Source organism: Panthera tigris, chromosome C2 (genome assembly GCF_018350195.1).
Source record: "Panthera tigris isolate Pti1 chromosome C2, P.tigris_Pti1_mat1.1, whole genome shotgun sequence".
NCBI classification, from domain to species: Eukaryota; Metazoa; Chordata; class Mammalia; order Carnivora; family Felidae; genus Panthera; species Panthera tigris.
This window is the reverse complement of record NC_056668.1, coordinates 80,423,824-80,449,956: the sequence shown is the minus strand read 5'-3', so window position 1 is coordinate 80,449,956 and position 26,133 is coordinate 80,423,824. Positions and strand designations below refer to the sequence as shown.

Here is a 26,133-nt window from a genome sequence, read left to right as displayed (position 1 = left end):
CCACATTTCTAGGGGAATATGGAGAAAAGCTAGACCAGTGGTTGTCAGCCCTGGCTGCATGGTGGAATCACCTGGGGAGCTTTAAACACTACTGATGCCCAGATCCTGGGATGGGGTATGGGTGGACAGGGCACTGGAAGAGTTCAAAGTCTCCCAAGTATTTCCATTGTGCAACCCAGGCTGAGAACCCCTGAGGCCCACCAAGCCAACTACTGAGGGGAACCAGTGGAAGTGATAACTCTGCTACAGTGCTACATACAGAATAAGAGAAACAGACTTTACATTGAAGCAGAGGGAATTTGGGCTGATATAAGAAAACCAGCTTTAGGATATGGAGATTTTCTGACATCATAAATGATCTGAATGACTGGTATGGCTTAGTTGTATAAGTAAAGTTGGTATTGCTAACAAAACTTACCATTTTTTCTCCAAGTAATTTGGCCTTATAAGTCATAGCCCAAATGAAGGTGGAGGAATGGATCAGACAGCCTGTACCTTCTTAACTAAAGGTACTAGAAGTGTGGTCCCTGGACCAGCAGCATCAGCATCACCTGAAAACTTGTCAGAAACCCAGCATGTCTGAACTATCCTAGACCTGCTGAGTCAGAATTGGCATTTTAAGAAGATCCCCAGGAGATTCAGGTGCATATTTGAATCTGAGAGCCATTGTTCCACAGAAGTCTCTCCCTATCCATAATTCTGTGACTGCTTGTGGGTAGAATCTCAGTCATCATGAGGAAAAGAAGGCCAGTTATGCTGCAAGAGATGTGGGTAAGAAATAGCTGTGGTTTTCCTTCCAAGATGGAAGCAATGAGACATGACCCTCTACGGGCCCAGGACTCCATGAACATTTGATTAACTTTCACTCCTGTAGCCCATATAAATAGTAAGGTTTCAATGCAGCTTACTTAGAGCCTTACATTGTTCTATAAACCAGCCCTAAACATTTTCTCTGACTCCCACATTAACACTGACAGATTTGAATTTTGAGCTATAATTTACCTACATCTTAAAGTCAGAAACTTTGAGTTGATCTGATTATAATAAAATATATTTCTGAAGAGCACAATTTACTGATTCATTCTCTTTAAATGTACTTATTTTTTTTTAAATGTACTTTAAAATTATATACCTTGGGCAAGTCACTGAGCTCTTCTGGACTCAGTGTGCTCATTCATAAAATGGGTAGGAGTTGCATTTGAGAATGGCTTAAAATTTCTCCCAGGTATAAAAAGTCTACGACATCTAACAACCACGGGCTGATGTCTAACGTTTTGGTATGATTTCTTGAAGAATTAAAAGTTAAAATTGATAGTTTAATTTTTTTTCCTTTTTTCCCTTTCTGAAAAAGCTGACAGCTTCTGTCCTTGACAAATCATGGAAAAATAATTGCCTCTCCCCAAATATCAGATTAAAAGGACAATAAGCCCATTATTATCTCTAGCTGAAGTTGTTAGGGGTCAGTAGGAGGCCTCCCCACATGCTCATGCCCTCTGAGGTTGAGAAGAAACCTGTTTCAACAGAGACTAAGTATTAGAAGGGCTAATGATGGTCATTTAGTCAAGTGGACATCCAGGGAAAGGAAACCCAATTGCTTTCAAGTCAATTCTATTCCATTTTGGGCAGGTTTGACCATTAGCCATCAATAAATTCCTTGCTTTAAGTCTTTCTTTGATAAATTTCTTCCCATTAGTCCTAGGGCTACTTTTGGAAGCCATTCAAAACTAAACACCTCCTCTCCACAACAGCACTTTTTATTTATTTTATTTCTTCCCTTCTCTTGCAAATAGGCATAGTACCTTCAGGCATTTCTTCATAACCCTGCTGGGAGGCCCCTCACCATGCTGGCGCCACTTCTCAAATAAGTTCCGGTTCATCCATATATCCATTGTAAACTGTGATGCCCAGGCATAAATTCAGCTCTCAAAGAGGTCTGATCAGGGTAGGATAGAATGTGGGTATCAGTTTGCCTTACTAGAAACTGTGAGTCTATTAGTACATTTTAAATTCACAATCAGTGGTTTGGTTAAATAAAATAATGTGTCAAAAGAAATCTCTGCAACCCCTGAAAACCACGCTTCTGAAAAGTACTGAACAATACGGGAACACCCCATGGCATACTGTGCGCTGGCTAGTGTCCAACGATCTCCCTGCTCCCGTGTGAACCACTCTCCCATGAGGCATGCAGTCCATTTCCCGGCCCTATTGCATCTGGGACAGGCCTGGGAGTGCTCTGACCAATGGAATGTGGAGACAGCTCTGTTCTAGGACCTTGGAGTCCAGGTGTTAAGAAGACCTTGGAGTGCTTTTATGCTCTTGGGAGTCTTGGGCCACATGTAAGAAGTCCAGGCCAGCCTGCTGGAAAAAGAGGCCACATGGAGAGGCCCTGGGAGAGGACAAAGCACTTGGAGGAAGAAATTCCAATGGGGAACACTGAGGTAACAGTATGGGAGTGAATAAGCCATGCTGGATCATGTGAGGCATCCCACCTGAAGCCCCAAACATCAGGGAGCAGGGACCAGTTATCCCAGCTGTGCCCTGTCCAGATTCCTGAGCCACAGAATGGGAAAAATAAACTGGCTGCTTCAACCCACCAAGTTTTGAAGTGTTTTGATATAGCAGTAGATAACAGCACTGGATAGATAATTGTTAGGGTGAAGAGAACAGCATATGAAATAGGCTACCACGTCTGTTTTACACAGACACACAGACACACACACACACACACACACACACACACGAGTAGTGGTTATCATTGGGAGACAGAATCATGGGTAGCTTTAAATGTCATCATTTTGTTTTTCATTTTTATGCTTGTTCTTATTTCGTAACAAAAATAGTCTTAACATCACATTATTGTTTTTTTACAAGCACTTTACACTACTGACTCACATTAATCTTACTATAGGTATGTTTCAACTATGTATGTGTGTGTCTGTGTACATATAAAATAAATATATACATATCCAAGGGCAGTTGTAACCTGGCTTCACCCCCAGAAGAAGGCCACCAGGGAAGGTACAGGGTTTACGTTGTATAAACAGAATATACAGGAGCCTCTCCTCCTGAAATCCTTGGCCTCTTGCACCTGGTAACCCCACTGGGGAAAGTTCTCAATTCTCAGGCTATGCACTTCAGATATTCCACCACTGCAAAGCTCCTGTTTATGTAGTTATGGAAGAGCAGTTGCTATGGCGATGTGATCTGACTGAACACCAGCATGTATCTAAAATTGGTAGAAGTGCCTTTTTCAGGGTTTCCTCTGAGGATTAATCATTTTCCAAGAACTGTGGCTTTTTTCCCCTCTCCTGTTAGAACAACAGTGCCAGAGCACCTTGTCCGGTCCTGGCACAGGAACAAAAGGAGGAAGGGTCAAAGAAGAACAAAGCGATGGTGGGAAAAAAAGACCCAAACCACAAAGGAACCCCTTCCTACTAAACACTCTGGTGTCTTTTTACCCCCTGCCTCCCCTACTGCTTTGCCACATGTGGACTCCTCTGTCCCTCAACTCCCTCCACCCACTACTCTTTTCACCTTGTCATCTTTCCAGTTCTTCTGCCTTCTTCTGACTCCTTTCCCTTCTCTGACCCCTGGTTGTAGGCAGACCCATGGCCCTGTTTCCCACCTTCTCACCTCTCTCCTCATGTTCTTGCTCTCTGAAGTGCCTTCACTCCTGTTGCTGCCTCCACACGATGATTCCAAGTCAGAGCTGTAGCCCAGCCCTCCTTCCCACTCGCTTCCCACTACCTCCCCTCCCAGGCCCACAGGACACTGCACTTGGAAAGCAGTGTCCTCCATGATGGGATCTTATTTACCATTCCAGTTCTTGCCCCAAATCCTCTCTCACCACCACCACCACCACCATGTGCTCTAGGTTCCCACTGTGGAACTTGCTTGCAGTTCTCTGAAGCTCCCATGATGACTCTCTCTCCTTCCTGCCTTCCCAAGCCACTTCCCCTGCCTGCAATGCCCTCCCCTTCCTCCCTCCTGCTAGTGTTTCTGGTGTTGGGAAACAGCACCTGCATCGGGAAGCCTCCCACCAGGCTAGGCTAGGTCTACTCCTCTGTGCTCCCCCCTGCTTAGCACCTGTCATACTGAATATCATTGTTTCAGGCCTACCTATCTTTCCCTCCTAGGCTGGGAGCTCTTTGAGGGCCGGGATTGTGTCTCACTCATTTGCTGGTTCCCTGCAGCCTAGCATGTATGAATACAAAAGTGGATGCGTCATCACCATCCCCAAATCACACTCCCCAACTGTCCCCACTAGCCTTGAATATGAATTCTCGTATTTTCCACAGATTCACAGTCTTCAGGGGTATCTTTTCTGGCTTCCTTTCATTCTGTAAATTTTGGTGATACCTTCTACCACAGTTTTCTACAGATCAGCATTTGTTCGTTGCCACATTCACTATCCGAGCCCCACTCCTCAGCTCAGACAAGATTTCCTCCAGAGGACCCTCCCCTATCTCCCTGATCTGGCAGATTCTATATTCAGGCTACCCCGCACACAGCCACCAGATTCACGCTCCAAATGTTGCCACCTTGGTTCAAAACCCACACTCTGACCCAAGGCCTCCTGCTATCCCCATCCTTCCTATGGCCTCCTCCCCACCTTCCTCTCCTTCTTTCTATGTGGTCCAGAAGTTCTCCTTACCACCCATACACACTTTCTCTCTTTGTGCCTCTCCCCTTCTGTTTCCATTGTTTCTACACCCTCCCTCACCATCTACTACTCACATTTTATTTTATTTATTTTTTTAATGTTTATTTATTTTTAGACAGAGAGAGACGGAGCATGAACAGGGGAGGGCCAGAGAGAGAGAGGGAGACACAGAATCCGAGGCAGGCTCCAGGCTCTGAGCTGTCAGCACAGAGCCTGATGTGGGGCTTGAACTCACGGATGGTGAGATCATGACCTGAGCTGAAGTCGGACGCACAACCGACTGAGCCACCCAGGCGCCCCTTCTACTCACATTTTAAAACTTCTGTCCTCCACAGAGTCCACCCAGCTAAATCCTCTGTGTGGGTTAAATTGTATCCCCTCCCCCGCCCCCAGATTCATATGTTGAAGTCTTGACCCCCAGCACCTCAAAATGTGACCTTATCTGAAAATAACTACAGATGTAGTTAGTTAAAATGAAGTCATACTGGAATGGGGCAGGTCCAATCCAAGATGACGGTGTCCATAAAAAAAGGAAATTTGGATATGGAGACACACACACAGGGAGAACATCATGGAAAGACAGAGAGAAGACAGCTTTCTGCAAGCCAAGGAAAGAAGCCTAGAACACATTCTTCCCTCACAGCCCTCAGGAGGAATCAACCCTGCTGATATTTTGATTTTGCACTTGTAGCCTCCAGAACCATTAGGCACTTTCTATTGTCCCAAGCCACCCAGATTGTGGTACTCTGTCACAGTAGCCTAGAAACTAATACGCTCCCCATACCAATTTCCCCTAGCTTTAAATTCCCTTTTCATTTATACACTCAGTTCAGCCAGCTCTGCACCAGAGGTATTTGCCTGCTGCCCTAAACCTGCTCTCTGTTTGTGTTATGAGCACATTTCTGATTCTCTAACAAGATTCTGATTCCTCAAAAGCAAGCCTTTTCTTTGCGCTTCTTTTTCATTCCTGACAGGGCTGGTACTTTGCTGACCTACAGAACACGCTGAATTAAATGGAATGTACTCTGGAAGGTGATTCCTTGCTCCTTGTCAATACATTACAGAGTTTCTCTAAATCCACCAAGGTCAGACAAGAGGCCAGGGACTCCAGGCAGCCAGGTGGGAGACTGACCAGCAGTCCCACGGGGCCCCTGTTGGCCGTGGGGAACACATAGAGTCATGGGTGTTAGGCGTAGGAGGAACAACAGGAAGAGATAGTCTAGTCCAACCCTCTGATTTTAACGAAGAAGATACAGGCTCTGGGGGTTAAGGGCTGTCACATCAGAGAGAGCAAGAGATAGAGCTGGCACTTGAGCCCAACTTGTAGACTCCCAGACCAGTGCTGTGGGCCAGGGCTGCTTGCCCTGTGGGAGGTGGTGGGGGGGCAGGCTGCCAAAGGACATACAAGGGCTACCCGGCAAAACCCTGTAGGGCAGATCAACCTGCCATTGGCCTAGTGATTTACAAAAGCAGCCAATACAATTAATAAATGTGATGGGAGAGGTGACTGGAACAAAGGGGCAGGGCAGGTAGCACAGCCGAGAGTTCTGCAAAGCAAAGGGTCCTGTACAAAGCTGGTGCCACTGCATAATCACCACGGCGGCCATGTGTGTACAGAGCACAGTGGTCAGTTGATGCTCCAGCCTCGGCAAATCCCTGTCATGTCAGGATTAGGAGTGGCCTTTGGAGGGCACAGCCCACACGTGAGCATGAGTCTCACTACCAATGTATCTTGATGCATTCCAGTTGTTCCTGGGTGTAACTAATGAGAAACCAAGAACCCCAGTTAGTTGCAAGGCTAGGCTTATGCAGAACAAAGTCAGGAAAGAGACACACGTTGGAGTTCTGCATCTTACTGGAAAAAGGCATTGGGTCCAAGCACAAGAGCATGATAGGGCCAGTGATCAAGTAACAATGTAACCATACAGCCTGCGGCCTTTCAAAAATTATGCTACAACCAGGTTTTAATCACTTGAGAAAATACAATATTATGTTAAGCAGAAAATGTAGGGTAAAAAAAAAAGTTACCGTACACTCAGGAACTCAACCATGTAAAGCAATATGCACAGGAGGGGATTGTTCCAAAATGTTCATAGAGTTTGGCTGGGATTTTTAACCTACTCTTTATTTTTTCCCCTGTATATTCCAAATTTCTATGGCGAGTGTGTATCATTTATAGAGTGTAAAGATAATTGTTTTTATGTTTAAAGACACCGATCCTGTGTTTATAAGGAAATATAATCTGTCAGGCCCACTCTCATTCTCTGTGGCTTTGCAATGATTACACCACTCTGCCCTCCAGAAATGGTCTCCCCAACCAAGAGGAAATCCTGCCCCAGGTGGGTCCATCCATTTACTCACATTCTGAGTATTTCTGGAGTTGGTCAAATTCTTCTGGAGTAAGGGAGACCCACCGTTCTTCACTCATCTTTAACCTGGGTGTGAGTGCTTCAGGCCAGGGATGTTTTGTTCACCAGGGTGAAGCTGAGGCCCAGCCCAGGGCCTGGCTTACTGCAGGTACACGGTGGACAGGCCCTTCAGGAACCACGGAGGATGCACGTTGTCTATGGCAGTAGTGGGCACGTTTGAGCAGATGAGAGAAGGCCTGTGCTACTCTTCCAACAGCATGCTTCTATCCGTAGTCAAGGTCTTCAGAAATCCTTGCTCCTCCTGGGCAGAAGTAGAAAAGACATCGTGAATGGGAGGGAATACGTAAGTTGCCCTTTCTTATAAAAGAAATCCCCAGTTGTTCTCTGGGGAAAAACCTATGAGAGGCAGTGGTTCCCACGGTGGGGTGGGGGTGAATGTCTCCTCAGGGAAGTCTGAAGAGGGCTTACAGACCAGACCAGCATAACTCCAGTTGGGTGGTCTGTGTGGACAGGTGGCCATACCCTCAACTCAGGAAATTTTAAATGTCTCCCAAGAGAGGCAATAGTAGGACCCCCTGAGGGCATACTCAAGGCATGAAAACGCCTCAGGCTGTCAGATGCCTCATGAGCAAGTAGGGACAGTACATACGTGCATGATTTGAAAGGTAACTAGTCTCTCCACCATTACTGTGGACATTCAAATATCCCCACGGCTGGCTAACATCCTAGTAACTAAAGTGGTTTTCTTTCCTCTCAGAACCATACAAAAGTGATTACAGAGAAGACCTGCCACTGGCCCCTGTGCAGGGGAGCCTGAAGGAGGGAAAAGGGATGGGTTCAGACAGACACTTAGCATGTTTTCTTTTGGGCCCCTCCTAGCACGGTTGCTCTGGCAGTCATAACACCAGCCTCTAAGTCAGTTCAGCAGGGTGTGAAATTAATGCGATGGGCGAAGGCCAGCATTTAAAAACACAAAATAGAATAGGATAGAGTAGAATGGCATGAAATGGAGCTGAAAACAGGAATGTCTCCTTTCAGTTATACGTACACGTATATTGAGGTTTAAAAAATGTTGGAAAGCCACCAACCTAATAGGAGGAGAAATACAGATTGATGCTACCAAAGAAGAAGCTCAGTTTTAATAAAACTGGATCCATGGTGAAGGACTGGACATTGAGGCAAGTCTGGAAGCCTGGAGCCTATGAGGGACGGTGGAGGGTCTGGATGAGACGACCCAGTGAGGAGGTGGGTTTGTGCAGCTCTCTGGAGAAACCTATAGACTTGGTTGGTGTGGACTGGAGGGCTAGCCAGGAACTAAGGGAAGACACCGGAAGGAGATTGTGGCTCTGGAAGGATGACCTTCCACCAATCAGAGCTCTCCGCCAGTAGGTCGGCAGGCATGGCAAGGAAGTAAGATGCCTGCATCCCCAGGAGCATCCAAGTTCCAGCTTCTCTCCTTAAAACATCCAATTCTCTCCTTAATTAATCCACTGCTCAACTAGATTCTGCTCCTTGGCACCTGCTCTTGCTAGGGTCCCTAGTAACACAATTGTTAAATCCACCAGTCATTTTTCAGGCCTTCCTTGCTTCATCCGCTTCTCTTTGCAGCCTTCGCCATGGCAGGAAACAGCCCCCTGGAAACAATCTTATCTTTCTGAGTCTTCCTCCTCAGTCTCCTTCCACTTCTCTTGCCGTTGTTGAATACTGGCATTTCCAAAATCCCAACCTCCGCCCTCTCCTTGTTCTGTACCCCTTCCAGGAGGTACCCATTGCCGTGGCCTCAGCGACCACAGGCATGCTGCTCCAGCCCTACACTCTCCCCTCAATCCAGATCTGAATATCCAACTGTCCACTGTGACTCCCTCATGTGTCCCAAACCACCCCAAACCAGCACCTTCCCATGCCCCCAACTTGCCCTTCCTCTATATTCTGGTCATGCACTGAGAGGAGCCAGAACACAGGCCAGAAGCCTGGGGCTCAGCCTAAGCTTCTTTCCCATCCTCTCCTGCCAAACCCAGGTGCCACGCTCAAGTGTGACTGTCCATTGTGTGTCCCCTCCCCTCTGTCAGGCCAGCTTCATTAACTCAGACCCTCATTTTCTCTTGCCCAGTCTCTACCAACAGCCTCCTGATGGACGCCGTGGTTTGGGTTTTACTCTCCTGCCCTTGGTACGTGCTAAATTGTCAACCAGATCACATCTCTCCCAGTAATAGAATTCTTCAGTGGCTTTCTATTGCCTATAGAATAAAACATGATCTTCTTTTGATGATACACAAAGCTTTTTATGATCTGCCCTCTGATTATCAGTTCAGTCCAAACGTGAGGGGTGACCTTTAGAAACATTTTCTGTAACACCAGGGAGTTCAGTGTTACAACTGGTGTTACTACTGCTGCAGTTGTCATTTAGTGGACGCTTACTCCACACTATATGCTTTACATGTATTTGCCCATTTAGCCCTCCTAACAACCATGTAAATTAAGCATTGCCTTCCCTATTTTTAGAGGGGGAAAAATGAGACCAGGTGTTCACTAATAAGTATGGTGAGAAGAAAGAAGGAACCCCCAAGGCTTTTAAGAATGCCTCTCTGGCCGTACCATTCTGCACACTTCTAGAAGCACAGAGTTAGCTCTAAGAGGATCGAGAGACGCGCTGCCCAATAGAACACTGTGGAACTCCAAGTCAGAAGGCAGGGCTTTGAATCTTGCTCCTCCTCCTATCAGCTATTTGACATTAGACAAATTTTGTGTTTCTTGACCCCTCGTTCCTTCACCTCAAAAATGGGGGTACTAATAAAAATCTCACTGAGCTAGTGTTGACATACGCAAAAACCAAACAAACAGAAAATCCCAAAACCTCACCTAACACAACGCCTAACACACAGTGAACTCTCAATATTTGGTTATCATTATCCTGTTGCAAACACAACACTTAGTAATATGATTTAAACAATCAGCTGATAGTAGTTGGGTACAAAGTCTTTATGTTGTGCCATAGATTTCTGAGCTTGGCTTCTGATCTTCTGCTTGAAGCTGTTGTAATTTTGTAATTACTCATCAAACTTTTACCCACTAGTTTGAGCATCCACTGATGATTCCTGCCTGAATTAATTATTATTATGATAGAAAACTTCTAATTCTATCATTCCTTCTATATTTATTAGTTTGGATTCTACTATAAAGAAGAGCTTTCTCTTCTCTATTTCTCCATACCAGTTTACTTATAGATATTTATTTATACTACAAACAATATAAATATATATAATATAAATATGTAAATATTTATATAAATAACTTTGAATGTATGTTATATTTACATATAATACAAACTTGTTTATATTAATGGATTCTTATTTTATTCAGAGGGTTATAATCCATTACAATCTTTATTTGTTTTGATTCAAATTGTCCCAGATTTGGCCAGTAGAGACTCATTCAAGTTGATTCCCTGTTCTTTAGACATAGTCCCATCATTCTTTGAGCACATCTTTATTTTCTGTTACTACAAAATGTTTCAGTCTCACCCTGTACTAACTGAGTTCTCGTCCTGAAATCAGTCCCCAAAGTACATACTTCTCCAAAGTACGGATTCCTTTCAGAGGAGAATGGAATTTGAAGCCAAATTTTGGGCACTAAGTGTGCTCATTGCTACTGGGTGTCTTTGCTTTTAGGCTTTATCAAGGCCAGAGCCAAGAAATATATGCAGGTATATATACATATCTCATCTCAGGCCAGCTGGCTGGCTGGCCATCCATGTTAAAAAAACCAAGTTGATCCTCAGACCTCCAACTATAGTCCAATTTTACATTATCAACTGTAGCCTCCCTCTCATTCTGTATTTTTGAGCTCCCTTCTCCAACAAACTTTGTTTCCATTATCTACAATATATTTATTTGCTCACTCTAAAAATATACAGAAAGTGGTTTCAGAATGTTAGCTACAACACTGTGAAAAACAAAAAAGAATTTAAGATTTCTTGACACTTCTTTTCAGCCAACAAAGCACGTCCTCAAAATACTATTTTCAAAAGTTACTTAGATTAGTTCTTACACACTCCTATTCATTTTTGTTTGTATTTCACTCTAAGGTTTTTTCCTCCATTCCCAATTGATTCTTTGTTTCCAAAGTCAGAATTATATAAAAGGTATCTTCAGAGAAGCCTTGCTTCCCCCATTTCTTTTACTGTATCCATCCCTCTCCTTTCCATCTTATTCCCACTCAACCCTTACAGTTTCTAACTCATCCTTCCTGTTTATTTTTGCACCGGTGAGCAGATACATGGATATTTTTTATTGCCCCTTCTTTATTACACAAAAGGTAGCATATTAACAATTGTCTTTTGCACACTTTTTTTTCACTTAACAATATATCCCATGAATCATCCCATATCTGGTCATAGAGATTTTCCTCATTTAGAACCAAATTTGATCCCAACACTTCACTTGCCTGAAAACCTTTGGTGGCTTCTCTTGGACCCTTTTGGGTAGGCTTTTCAGCCAGCTCCAGAAAAACCTTTACCTGTGGTACAGCTCACCTCCTCATCTTCACTCGAATTCTCTCCTGCCCCACATGCTCCATGTTCCTTCCAGCAAAATCATCCTGTGTCCTCCTAGCACCTAGCAAAGTACCCGGCACATGGCAGCATCTCATAAACATTAGCTAATGGACTGACAAACACACCATGCCTTTAATCTACCTGGAATGACCCTCTTTCCTTCCCATAACAAACTACTACCCATACCCGGTTCTAGATTAAAAGTTCCCTTCTCTTCTATAGCTTTTTCTGACTCTTTGAGCAAACTCCGCTGTTCTTCCAGCTGTGTTCCCTTAGAACATGCAGGTCCTCTAACTTCTCTACTTCTCTGTTGTGGTGGCTGGTGGGCCCGTGCAGGAGACAGACACTCAAACAGATAATTAACACACATGATGGGAAGTGTAGTGGTACGGACATGTACAAGGAACCGGGGGGCCATCTGGTAGTAGGCATGCCAGGTGGGGGTGGAAGAGACTCCTGAAGGAGCTGAGGAGGAGTAACGAGACAAAGGTGTATTTTGCAACAATTCCACAAATACTCATGATCACTGTTGTTCCACGGTAGCTCAGCGCTTGGCTTCGCGGTGGAAGAAGCTGTACCATTTACCTCCACCAGGATAAGTCAGGGGCCTGGCACGTGGCCTGACTCCCCAGACGGTCACTGCCGACCACCACGTTCGCTCAGGACGGCCCCTCTGGCTTTCCGCCTTTGGCAGAGATGGCAGCTCCCTCACATGAGGTTTGCTCCAGCTGACATCACTCAGCATTTCCCTTTCAGCAGCCCACTCAACACGCCCCTCTCAGAGGCTCTTTACAGTATGCACAGTCTTCTTATTACCACCCTGAATATCCTTCCTGAGAGGAAAAGAAAAGGTATTAGGGTTTTCTAAATAATGCTCAGATTGGGTGTTGTCAGCCTTGGATGGGAGAAGAGTGTGTTTTATGTCCCTATGGCTATGCCACTCTGAGCGCTTGCTTCGGCTCCCCGGGCCTCAGTTACCTTGTCTGTAAAATGAGGGGGTGGGGAGAACACACCTTCTAGCTCTGCAATTTCATATCCCGGATCAAATTCTATTTGTTCTGTACAGATGTCAGCATGGAAATCACAAGTCAGAAGGAAGACAGCACATTCAATGGATGTTGACTTGCACCCCAGGTCTCTCTATTCATCAGAATGAATCAGCCATAGCCAATTACCCAGAACAAACACCTCTTCATCTCCTCCCTGCTCTCATAAAAGCATTAATTCATGAATATGGCATCAGATTGGGGGAGCTTATTTATGTGCACACGATGAGCTATAACAAAACCATAATGAGTACTTTTTTCTAAGGGAAGAATGACTAAAAGCTAGAAAGATAAGAACTCCTCTCTCTTCCCAGACTTGTGACAAGTCACATTTTGGTAACTGTCCTATGTCTGGGCTTGTGCGCCTGCGGATCCTTCTTAAACTCTGTGACTCCTACGCTGCCTCTGGAGTTCAGTTCTAGTGTCACCTGCTCTAAGAAGCTCCCTTTAACTGCCTGGCCTGGGCTTGGCATGTCTTCTCTGCCCTTCAGTAGCTCCTCGGGCTTTTCTCCATTATGGCACTTGTCACACTGCAGTAGACTTGCCAACCCTTCCCTGTGAGACTCTGAACTCCATCGGGGCATAAACAGTGTCTGCCTGTCAGCTTTGTGGCTCTAGCTACTATAAGATTTCTTGGGGCTCATTTCTTGACCAGTAGAAAAGATGTTCTCAACCTTTTTTGACTGAGACCATTTGCACAGAGCAAAAGATCCTACCATACCTGTTTGCATTCCCAATGGGAAAATAATTTTAATATTGAAATTCTAATTTTAACATTGAAATTGTAATTTCAATATTAAACTCTAAATTCAATATTAAAATTCTAATTTCAATATTAAAATTCTAAATTCAATATTAAAATTATAATTTTAATACTAAATAATGCATGCAATTTTAATCTTAAAATAATGACCTGTAAATTTGTAACTATAATCTATAAACTTACAATAGTCACTTTATTCAGCCTAGCCAATTTAGGAGTTTTTTTTTTTTAACATTTATTTATTTTTGAGAGAGAGAGAGAGAGAGGGTGGTGGAGAGAGAGAGAGAGAGAGAGAGAGAGAGAGAGAGAGAGAGAGAGAGAAAGAGAGCGAGCAGAGGAGGGGCAGAAAGAGAAGGAGGCACAGAATCCGAAGCAGGCTCCGGGCTCTGAGCTGTCAGCACAGAGCCTGACAAAGGGTTCGAAATCACGAACCGTGAGATCATGACCTGAGTCGAAGTAAGATGCTTGATGGACTGAGTCACCCATGTTAGGAGCTTTTAAAGTTGTTTGAATTCATTAATGAATTGCCACTTTCACAGTATAGTTTATCACATGGGGGTCCCTCCAAAACTCATGCCCATTTTGGTCCCTTCTCCTTGAGTCTGGGCTGTGTCTACGATTTGCTTTAACCGAAGGAATGCAGAAGTGACATTGTGCCAGAGTCAGGTCCAAGCCTGAAGAAGGCCCAACAGCTTCCACTTTTGTGTGCTTGGGAGCATTGAACACTGTGCTTGGGAACACAGTGGAAGGCTTCACATTACCTGGAGGAGAAGTGAGCCACCTAGCTGATGGTAAAAACTAAAGCCCCCCCCTGGGCAATCCCATTGAAGCCATTCCAGCCAGCATGCAGTCACTTACGCTGTCCTTGCTGTGCTGCCGGACATGGAAGACAAGAAGCTGTTTTGGATTTTGCTGCCTTAATAGACATGATGTGGAGCAGAGATAAGCTGTCCCTGATGAGCTCTGTCTGAATTCCTGATGCACAGAATCATTCAGAACAGTAAAATGATTGTTGAGCCATTAGATTTGGAAGCAGTTAGTTATGTGGTCACAGATAACCAGGGCAACTACAGAAGCACTTTTGGGTGCAGAGTACATATGTACCTGTTTAGCAAGAGAATACACATGATTCAAGCTTGAACTGCAACCTGTTCATGTCTTAAAATCTAGTAATTGGGAAATTATAGGCCTAAAATATTTTTGAGGCAAGTGTATGTCACTACATGCTGTGAGGTTAACCAAATATCCTCCAAAAGCTAATATGATAATGATGAAGTTAAATGAACCCTAATTTCTAATTAAAAGGCAAGAATAGCAGTAGCTGAACACCACAACCAACTCAACGCAAGTCTGACACTGCAGGAAAGCAATGTCACTTTCCCGTAGGTCACAGGGTTCTAACCATCAAGCTGAGTGAGGAGGCAGTAAGTCGCTGAGTATTTAGAAGCAGCCAGACTCCACAGATAACCGAATTAGAGCTCCCTGGGGAACATAGTAACGGGCTAATTTGAGTTTATGAACAGCAAATATGAGTAATCCCTAATAACTCATTTAATAAATTACCAGTGTATATTCCTTGTACAAACATAAAAATAGAAGTCTTGGGATTGTGTGCTACCTGTAACAACTTAGAGAGGACTTGCATTTAAGGACTTTGCATCTCATCTGCACCCTCAGACTACACATAAGAATCCCTGCTCTGGGGGCAGTGTGAAAATGTCAAGCTGGACAAAGCTGTCCAGGTGGTGGGGGGCGGGGGGGGGTGCCGTGCAGGCTCCTGGGAGAAGCTGAGACCTGATACTCAAGGGGGGCTGCCTTTAGCACAGGCAGGCAGTGTCAGGCTGGGAGGCATTTACAGCCCAGGGGTATCATAGCTTGTGTGTGGGACACTCGTTCATTTAATTGTCCACCCATTCCACACTTCACTCCAACAGTATGCCATAGCAGCAACCTCCATTTATAGACTACCACACATCTGGTGCTTTGCATGCTTCATGCACAATAGCCACCAAACCCCGTGAGGGAGCTATTTTTTTATGCCCATTTTACAGCCCTAACAACAGTCCCAGAGTGATTCTCCCAAGTTCATCCATCAATAAGTGCCAGAACTATTATTTGTACCCAAGTCTGTTTGGTCCCGAAGCCCATGGTCTTTCCTTTCATTATGAGACAATAAAACAAGTAAGTGCCGGGCCCTGTGTTAGGTGCTGATACCATCAATAAGCCAACCATGGAGGACATAAACCCTCATCCTCAAATTGGAAGGTAAACTGGAAGCCAGAGGAAAAACCTTGGCCTGCTCCTGGGAAGCCAATAAATAGTATTTGAGGAAAATAACTACATTATATTAAACATGAACACAGAATAGAACAGAATGTAAACTATGCAGGAAGCTTGAAGTAAAACATGAGACTTCAAAAAAACTTGCTCTGGCACTTGGGTCATCTCTGTTCTTTCCACGTAGGAGAATGTAGTCTTGGCTTTGCTGCTGGGGGAGCTACAGTGGAAATGCTGAAGAAATGGCCTCACAAATAGCAACACCAAGACCTGATGTAGCTCCAGAGCTAAGGGATGTGAGGGGTGCTGGGGTGATGCAGGGAAAGGATCATGAGGGGAAATTACTACTTAGGGAAAATGACTCCTATCCAGTCTCAGGGGGCCTTCTTCCCAAAGCATTAAACACAAGTATGGCATTGAAATTAGACCAGAATTTAAATCCTGGCTCTACCACTTGCAATTATGTGACATTAAACAAGTTGTTCTTCATTTCTAAATGAAAATAATAGGGGCGCCTGGGTGGCTCAATTGGTTAAGCATCCAACTTCAGCTCAGGTCACAATTTCATGGCTTGTGAGTTTGAGTACCACGTTGGGCTCTGTGCCGACAGCTCAGAGCCTGGAGTCTGCTTTGGATTCTGTCTCCCTCTCTCTCTGCCCCTCCCCCACTCACACTCTGCCTCTCTCTCTCCCTCTCTCTCTCTCTCTCTCTCAAAAATAAATAAACATTTTTAAAAAAGAAAATAATAATGATAGTAACACATGTTTCACAGGGGGTTGGTATGAGAATTATTTGTATAACGTTTATGAGAGTCATAGCAAGTAAAATTTCCTGATAGTGGTTCTTCAGGCATGATCCTCACACAAGCAGTTACTGGCACTGCTGGGAACATGTAAGAAAAGAAAATTATTCGCACATACCATAGACCTACAGAAATTTAGGGTGGCCCCGTAATCTGTGTTTTACAGAGCCCTGGAGATTCCGACGCATGCCAGTGTTTTGTAACCACTGCTTTACTTTAATGTAATGGACAGGACTGAGAGGAGAAGCTTGGGATACCAGGAGCCATTCCTTCTTAAGAGAGCCCTAAAGTAAAGCAGTCAGAGCTCTCGGTTCTACTTTCCTGAGATAGGAAAACATCATAGGGAAGCCAGAGCCCCATGATTGCCAGATGCCTGTTATCCTGCCTTAGTTACTAAAATTCTCATGTTATGATTTATATTCCCTGCAGAATTTTCCCTTCTTTGCAATCTGGATCTATGTTTCATATTCCTCCATTTTGTGCCAAATGTATCATCTGGAGAGGGCACAGAACAGATAACAGGCGTTCCCTACCATAAAGTGAAGGGCAAAACCCAACAAACAGAAAATCCTGAGAGGGTGAGAATATGACAACTCTATTTCATGGTGCAGTTCACTGCTGTGTCAGAAAGGAAACTGTCAAGAGCTGGGACACCACAAGGCATGAGTATGCAGCTTGGCAGGTCTAGAAAAAGACAGCCTGTAAAAACACACTATGGTGTGCTGCATGCTTATGTTGGTGTGTGTTAACAATAACCACGGACAAAACCACACCAAAGAGACAACATTTGTATTTGGAACAGTGCGTGAAACCACATTTAGCTTGGAAAGGCCGAGCAGACCAGGAGGAACTTGTGGTGAGCTGGGCCATGAGCATCCTCTATTTCATTCTCCTCTCCCTCCTCTGCTACTTACTGCCTCCCATTCTCTAATTCTCCTTTCTGTTTCTTTCCTCCCACTTCTTGCTCCCCAAGAAGCAAGAAACAACAGCTAAACAACAGCTGAACAACAGCTACTATTTATTGAGAATCTAATGCCTGTTCTACATGAACATAATCATCAAAATAATCTTTCAGAGGAAGAATTAGTATTGCCACCATATGTAGGATCAGACTCCTTGCAGGCAGCTGAGCCATCATTCAACCAAGTCGGCCTGAATGCAAAGCACATACTTCTGGTTTTCAGATGTAGGAAGATAATTAAAACCATTTCTAGATTGTAAACTGCCTGAGGATCAATTTTCTGGCTCATCTGAGGAGGCCAGGATTTTGTTTGTGGAAGGGTCTTCCTCCACCAACTTCATAGAATAACAATAAACGCATGGATAATCATGCAATAATAATTAAGCACCATGGACAACGGCACCCTGGGGTGCTTACACCTCATTCTGACTCCAGACTACATGTCCCTGCGTGGCCCTCTTCATCCCAGAGGTATCTAGGCCCCAGTTTAAGAAACACCTCATATATAATAGCTAACCTTTACAACATGCCAGACTGTTGCAACTAATTTATGTGAATTATCTGGTTGACTACTCATAACAACCCTATGAGGAAGATACAAATATCCTGCCTATTTTAAAGATGAGGAAACTGAAGCACAGAGTTTTAAGTAGCTTATCCTAGGTCATGTGGTTATTAACTGATGGGTGCATGACTCAAATCCAGGTAATTTTATGCTGGAGGTTGTTTTTCACCAGTATGCCACGTGACACAAGGTAACAGGGGCACTAAAATCACACAGCAGTACTTGATGTCAGACAGTCATCAAGAAAATACAAATACATCTATAACAAATATATTTTAAAATATAGTCTTATTTGAATAAAGCACAGAATCTAAAACATTTCATAGGGGACTCATGAATTCCAGTTTCAGAAATACCACAGTTTGATGGAGTTTTGGAAACTAGGAAGAAAGACACATTAATTTCCCAAGAAAATCAGAGAAGGTGGAGTGGTATGGCCTGGAGCCCTGGGGTCTACTGCTGGTTCTGACATTTAGTAGCCAGGTGACTTTGGTCAACTGACTTCTACTCTCTAGACCTCAAGTTCCTCATCTAGCAATTGCAGATAGTGGAGTCGTAATACTTAGGGTTCCTTCCAAGAGTAACTCCATTTTCCTTCCAGAAATGTTAGACACCAACTCTTTGCCATGACAGCATCTGTTGCCATCATTTTAGGCTGGGAGATGTCACTTGTTTTTATATTCATTTAAATTATACTTCATTGGATAGACACAATAGTAAGATACTACTGCCACAGTATCAAAACCAGGCAATATCCTTGTTGGTGAGAAAGCAAGAAAATGGAAACTCTCCAGCAGGGTTGGTATGGAAGTAAATTAGCCAATATAGCCCTATGTATCAATAGCCTCAAAATGTCCATTTCCCTGTAATTTTATTTGTGGCCGAACTGTTCATAATAACAGAAATTCCAAACAATTTAAATGTCTCACAGTATGGGACTGCTAAATACATTTTGGTACATGCATCTAATTAAATACTCTGAAATCACTGAAATGCAGTAAAGAATTTTAAAAAATCAAATCCATGGAGAAATGTCTCATACAGATTAAATATCAATAGCCAAAATTTAGTTAAACTATTAAAACTATAACTATTTGTAATAGGTGCTGAGCTGTGCCAACCAGATCTTCTTTTGGAAAGAAGGATTTATTGCCCCAGCTATTTGAGAGTGCTGCTGGCACACAGCTCTTAGCTGTCAAACCTTTTTAGGAATTGCCTTAGCTGGAAAGAGTTGCCTTGCCTGAGGTCATGCCCCCTCTCTGGACAACCCACATCCAATTCCTGAATGATACGAAGGGGAGGGGTATGAAGGCCCAGTCTTCTCAGCCAAAGGAAAACAACCCAGCAGGGCCTTCCCAGTCCAATTTCTTCCTTTGCCAAATCCTGCTCTGTCCCTTCCCCTCCTCAAGTGGTGATCCCAAGAGCACTCCCTTTGAAACTAATAGCCCTCCTGCACTGCAAGCTGCATCTCAGAATCTGTTCCCCAGGAAATTGGATCCACAACAACATGGAAATTAAGGGGGAAAAGCCCACATATTAAGTAACTTCTTGCTTAAAAAGAAAATGAAAACATGGAAGTATTACATGTCAATTTAGGAAATATGCCATTTGGTTATAACAATGCTTAAAGGACATGTGTGGCCTTAAATGGATTTCTTATAAAACCAGAAAGATGGAAAAAGGTGAACTAAACCTCAGCCCAAGAAGCCAGAAAAGGAAGAAAAGAAATCTAAATAAAGCTGAGGAGGGCAGTACTAAAGGCTGAAAGTAATGGGCTTGTACCCAAAACAAGACAACTGTACAGTTCGGAAATAAGATCAAGAGCTCTTTTGGGGCCCCTGGGCGGCTCAGTTGGTTAAGCACCTGACTTCGGCTCAGGTCATGATCTCGCGGTTCATGAGTCCGAGCCCTGCATTGGGCTCTGTGCTGACAGCTCAGAGCCTGGAGCCTGTTTTGGATTCTGTGTCTCCCTCTCTCTCTGCCCCTCCCCTGCTCATGCTCTGTCTCTCTCAAAAATAAAATAACCATAAAAAATGCTTTTTAAAAAAGCTCTTTTATTGTTTTGAAAAAAACCCAATAAAATAAATCATTCTTTAGGGGGAGAGTAAGAGAGAGGTAGAGAGAGAAAGACTGAGGTAGAGGATGGGGAAGGAAAGGGGAAGGAAGGAAGGGCAGAGAAGAAGGAGAAAAACTGGCAATATTAGGAATGCAAAAGGGGGGGGGGGGTGGCGCCTGGGTGGCTCAGTTGGTTGAGCAGCCGGCTTTGGCTCAGGTCATGATCTCGAAGTCTGTGAGTTCGAGCCCTGCGTAGGGCTCTGTGCTGACAGCTCAGAGCCTGGAGCCTGCTTCGGATTCTGTGTCCCCCTCTCTCTCTGCCCCTCCCCCACTCATGCTCTGTCTCTGTCTTAGAAATAAACAGGAATGCAAAAGGGGGCATAACTGTAAGTTAAAGAGATTTTATTAAATTATGAAAAAATAAGACAGCAACTTTATAGCACTACATGTGAAAAACAAGATGAGAAAATTCTGAGAAAACATAAATTATCAAAAGTGACTAAAAAAGTAGAAAAACCTGCGGCGTCTGGGTGGCTCTAGTCAGTTAAGCCTCTGACTTTGGCTCAGGTCATGATCTCACAGCTCATGAGTTCAAGCCCTGTGTCGGGCCCTGTGCTGACAGCTCAGAGCCTGGAGCCTGCTTCAGATTCTGTGTCTCCCTCACTCTCTGCCCTCCCCCCACCTCAAAAATAAATAAACATTTAAAAATTGTTTTAAAAAAAGAGGTACAAAATCCCGACTAGTCAATAACAGATGAAACTGAATCAATATTCAAAAGTCTACTTGCCCCACTCTCCTGGTCTAGACAATATTACAGGCAAGTTCTAAGAATCATCAAGGAACAGATAATTAATTATCTTACATAAGTTGTTCCAGATGTTAAGTTACAGTTTATTTTATGAGGCCAGTATAACCCAGTTAACAAAAATGGAATAGGTGAGCACAAATAAAAAATAAATTATAGACCAACCTCCTTACTAAATTAAGCAACTCCCACCATAAACCCCCCAGATTTGGTATACTATTAAAAGGACAATACATGGAGTTTATTTCAGGAAAGCAACGAGATAGATCCAAATTATACAGCTTATATAATTCACTATATTAACACAATGAAAGAGAAATTCATATGAACATCTTAATAAATTCAGAAAAAATATTTGATAAAATTCAATACCTAAGTATGATGGAAAAGCAAATACACACACACACACACACACACACACACACACACACACAGGAGGCACCTGGGTTGCTCACTCAGTTAAGCGTCTGACTCTTAATTTCAGCTCAGGTTATGATCTCAGGGTCATGAGACTGAGCCCTGTTTGAGATTCTCTCTCTCTCTCTCTCTCTCTCTCTCTCTCTCTCTCAACCCCTCCCTCTGCCCCTGCCTCTAAAAAAAAAAAAAACAAAAAACAAAACAAAACAAAACAAAACAAAGAAGAGGAAAGGAAAGGAAAGGAAAGAAAAAAAGACATCTCTAAGTGCATGAGAAGGTAATTTACTTCACAATAGCTACTACCAAAACCCCACAGCAAACATCATACTTAAACGGCAAAGTATTAGAAACACTGCCATTAAAATCAAGGACAAGATAAGGATGCACGTTATGATATCTACTATTCAACAAACTACTAGAGGTCCTAGGCAATGCAATTAAATAAGAAATAAGAGGTGTACATATTAGAACAGAAAAGAGGAAGCTGTCATAATTTTTAAATAATAGGATAGTATAAAAACCAAGAGAATGAAACAAACTATTAAGGAATTTCAACAAAGTAATTGTATATAAAATCAATATTTAAAAAATGAATTGCTTTCCTTCACACGAGCAATAGCCATTTAGAAAATATAGCATAATAGAAAAAGATCTCTTTCAAAATTTTAATGAAAAGTGGAATGTTCTCAGAAATTAACAAGAAATGTGCAAGACCTTTATGAAAAAAATCTATAAAAATTTACTGAAGGACATAAAGGAAAATCTGAATAAATGGAGAAATCTATTATTCGCAGAAAGGAAGGTTCAAGTTCGATCTGGTACTTACTATGTATGTGACCTTGGAAAAATTTTTAAATCTTAATCTATCTGAGCCCTAGAGTCCTCATGTGTAAAATGAGAATAATGGAATCTCCCTTATAGTTATTGTGACTATCAGAAGTAACAATAGAAGTAAAAAAAATTAAAAAATCTCAGAATCTTCTGCAACATTTTTAATAGTCAAATATATGTATGCAATCTCAAAAAAGACATATGAAAGGATGCACACAAAATATCATAATTAATACCTACAAGGCACATATAAAAATTAGAAGTTGAGTTTCCAGTATCTGTAATGTTGTAATTATTTTAAAAAGGGGGATATATTATTTGTATAATTTTTAAAATATAAAGGAGATTCCTCTTTTCCCCACTATTTTGGTCGGCTTCTTTCTCTTTTCTCTGGCATAACCCAAATCAATCTTCTCAAAGTTTTCTTACATTGGTTAGAGATTGGAGAACATTGACTTGCAGGTAGATGTACTTGAAGGTATTCATTCATACTACATATGGACATGTATTGTGTGTGGGCTTATAGTATGAACAACGTGCATTGTATGTCTTTTTGTACTTTATGAGTACTGTATGTGTATATGTGAATTTCAGTGTTTGTGAACTATGCATAGATGTATATACCACAAATACCCCTGAAATTTTCCTACACCAGAACTGTTATTCTGTACATCACAGTGTATTGTTTTTCAACTTGAAGTCCTGTTCTATCTTCTATTTATCTTTCCTACAAAGTTTGGTTAAAATAATGATGTTCAAAAGGCAATTATACTTGTACATTCACTCATCTCTTAGTATGTGTAAAATACTCTGCTAGGAGCTGTGGGGGCTTCAGAGATGAATAAGGAGTGATCTCAGTCTTCAGTGAACTGACGGTCCAAGGGGGATGCCACAAAGCTGCCATAAAAGGTATAGTACCAGGCCGTATGAGCTAAGGGCTGTGGAGTTCAGAGACAGAAGAGCTCAGGGTACAATGATGCTCATGTGGTTGATTAGGAAGAATGAATGGAGGAAAAGACTCTCATTTACTAAACACACCTGTCATGCTTAGATTGGGGACAGGAATGGCTGAAATCAAAACGTCAAGACTCCTTTTTGTTTGCTCGTTTGCTTATTTTTGAGAGAGAGAGAGAGAGAGAGAGAGAGAGGTAGAGGTAGAGGGGAACAGAGGATCTGAAGCAGGCTCTTCACTGACAGCCCAGAGCCCAATGTGGGGCTCATAATCACAAACCGCAAGATCATGACCTGTGCTCAAGCTAGATGCTTAGCCAACTGAGCCACCCAGGCACCGCAAAATGTCAAGACTCCTAAACTAGGTCTAATTTAAGAGTTTCTTCATGCTATGAGATTATTTCTTACATTTTCAATTTCAATAAAAATTACAGTTAATGGATGCCTTAGCTCAAACTAATTAGGAGTGTACCATTTCATTTCCCCCATATCTTCCAAACTCATGAGTTGTCTTCCTTTGTGTGTGTGTACGGGTTGGCAGTGGGTGAGATGTCAAGGGGCAAGGCCTGTGGGCTGTAAAGGGCTTCTCCTCCTGTTTTTTCACAATACAGGTTTCTGATGAGGAAAACAACGTGCCAACAGTATCCTACACCTGGAAATCTACATCTGTCAGAAAACAGAAAAGACTATCACCCTGGAGTCCAACAAACCCAAGTCCATACCTCACCCATGACATTTCCTGGATCTGTGGTCTTGAGCACATTAGTTACTCCTCCTTAATCTCTCTGAGCCCAAGTTTTCCCAGCTGGAAAATGGAAAGAGTGGTATCACCTTATAGAGTAGGATTAGACATCATGAATAAAGACTTCCTAGCACACTGCCTGGCACATAATGCTCGATGGATGCCAACTGCCTTCCCTTCTTTATCAAATGCAGGCAATTGTGCCAACATTCCCTGATATCTTAAAACAAGTGCCCTCATATAGTGGAGAAAGGGGTTTAAGATGAGAGAAGGTATGAATTCAGGGATGGAAGGGAAAGATGATGCTTTCAGAGCTAGCTGTTTTAAAAGATGAAACATTATGGGGCGCCTGGGTGGCTCAGTTGGTTAAGTGTTCAACTCTTGATTCTGGCTCAGGTCATGATCTCACAGTTTGTGAGACTGAGCCCCACATCAGGCTCTGCACTGTTAATGCAGTTAGTGAGTGTTGCTTGGGATTCTCTCTCCCTCTCTCTCTGCCTCTCCCCGACTTGTGTATGCTCACTTGCTCTCTCTCTCTCTCTCTCTCTCTCAAAATAAATAAACTTAACAAAAAGATAAAACATTATAAATTTTACCTTCACCGCTAAAAGCAATTAGTCAATAAAGCAGAAGACTATGACATAGGCATTTTGTGGCAACTTTTGCTTGCAATGATTAGGAGTGACTGGATACATGAGCTGGATTGGGACACTGGGGGGGTTTGGAGAGAGCACAGAATTAGTCTTTTGGCTGAATGTATTTAATAAATCATCGCCCAATTGGAGAGGCTGGCCTCCCCGGGTGAATCACTCAACTAGACAAAAATACCCGACAGAAATCAGCCCCCACTAAAGAAGAAGAAGAAAGAAAAAAATCATTTGATTTGATTGACATTGTTTTGAACAGAGCGTGAAATAACACACTGAGCTTAGTTTGGTCAGAAAGACATCCTGTTGCTGATGAAATCACATGCATTTATTCAGTCCTCCAACCATTTCCTAGGTGTGACTTTTAAATATATAAATAGATCTACTCTCAAACTTATCTTCCTCCTACCTCCACCTCCAAAATGAAATAACACAGACTTTCTTCACTTTTTCAATGGAAATGTCATTCTCCACATTCAGTGGGCTTGATAATGGGTATTATTTACCTTCGACCTCCTTCCTCCTCCCAAAATTTCAATACCAAATCAGAAACCAACTTAGCAATTCTTTTATATTATTTCTCAGCTCTGTTCCTTTCTTGTGATGGTACCCCCAATTTCTGACTAATTGGCTCCATCTTTGATCTTTATAATTGCCTCCCTCCATTTCAGCCCTCTCTGCACTTGAGTCCTTTACCCTACAAAACCCACCAGTTTCAATTATTTACTTTCTCAAGAACCAATACTTGCCTCTTACTGACTACCAGTTTGTGTTCAACTGCTTTTTCCAAGCATTCAAAGTCCTTTCTCATCTAATCTGAACTGATCTCCCACTAGTTTTAGGCAGACAATGAAAAACCTGGGAATAGAGATGATGATGTCATCCACTCTTTCTGCTAACAGTCGGGATTCTGGGACAAAAAGGAAGCAAACAGTGTCAATACTGGCTATCACTTTCTGGGCTACGATTCACCATATGCTCAATCTTCTACCTCCTCAGTGCGGGGGGCATGGATCTCCCTACAGGCTGACGGGGAAGGGGATTGAAGAGCCAGGATAATACCATGAATATGTCCAAAGTGTGGAACCACTGGTAAAACAAAAACAAGCAGGAGAGGGGACATGCTTGGTGACAAATACACCAAGTGTTGTACTTGGTGTACTTGTATACCTGTGCTGTATACAACACAGGCACATGTGGTTACAAAGAGTACTAGAAGCTGTATTTATGCACTGACATGTATCCATGGTCACATGGCTTTGGATCCAAAATTGGTTTATAATGGGGATTGATGTCTCTGAAGACAGAGCACCTAGGATATCTCATGACTGAGCAGAAAAGATGAGGAACATATGTTATATCATTGTGAGGATTTTCGACAGGCCACTTGGCCACAAGAAGGAAATGGAGGGTGCATTCCTAGCCACCACTGTTCTGGCACAAGGGAAGCTGGAGCACAGAAAGGGAACCTGTACTAGCTGAATGTCTGTGGAAAGGCTCATTTGGCTAAAAGCAGAGAATCAGACTGGTGTTTTTTTATTTCCCTTGTTGACATGGAGTAAAGAAATTTAATTGAATAATGTCCTCTGGACCTCATTCTGACCAACAGATTTTCCTCACGTTTTCAACAGAAACGTCATTTGCCACATTCAGGGGGCTTGATAATTGGTATTATTTACCTCTGACC

The 26,133-nt window shown here is 42.9% G+C and overlaps 1 protein-coding gene across 1 annotated transcript in view; it reads right to left on the bottom strand.

Moving 5' to 3' along the window:
• Positions 1 to 26,133, bottom strand: part of DGKG (diacylglycerol kinase gamma) — a 201,489-nt gene that overhangs the window by 150,883 nt on the left and 24,473 nt on the right. Inside the window, exon 2 of the mRNA XM_042956236.1 lies at positions 7,025 to 7,333. Within this exon, the coding sequence (XP_042812170.1) occupies positions 7,025 to 7,091 (67 nt within the window). The 5' untranslated portion in view covers positions 7,092 to 7,333. The remainder of the gene's footprint in view (positions 1 to 7,024; positions 7,334 to 26,133) is intronic.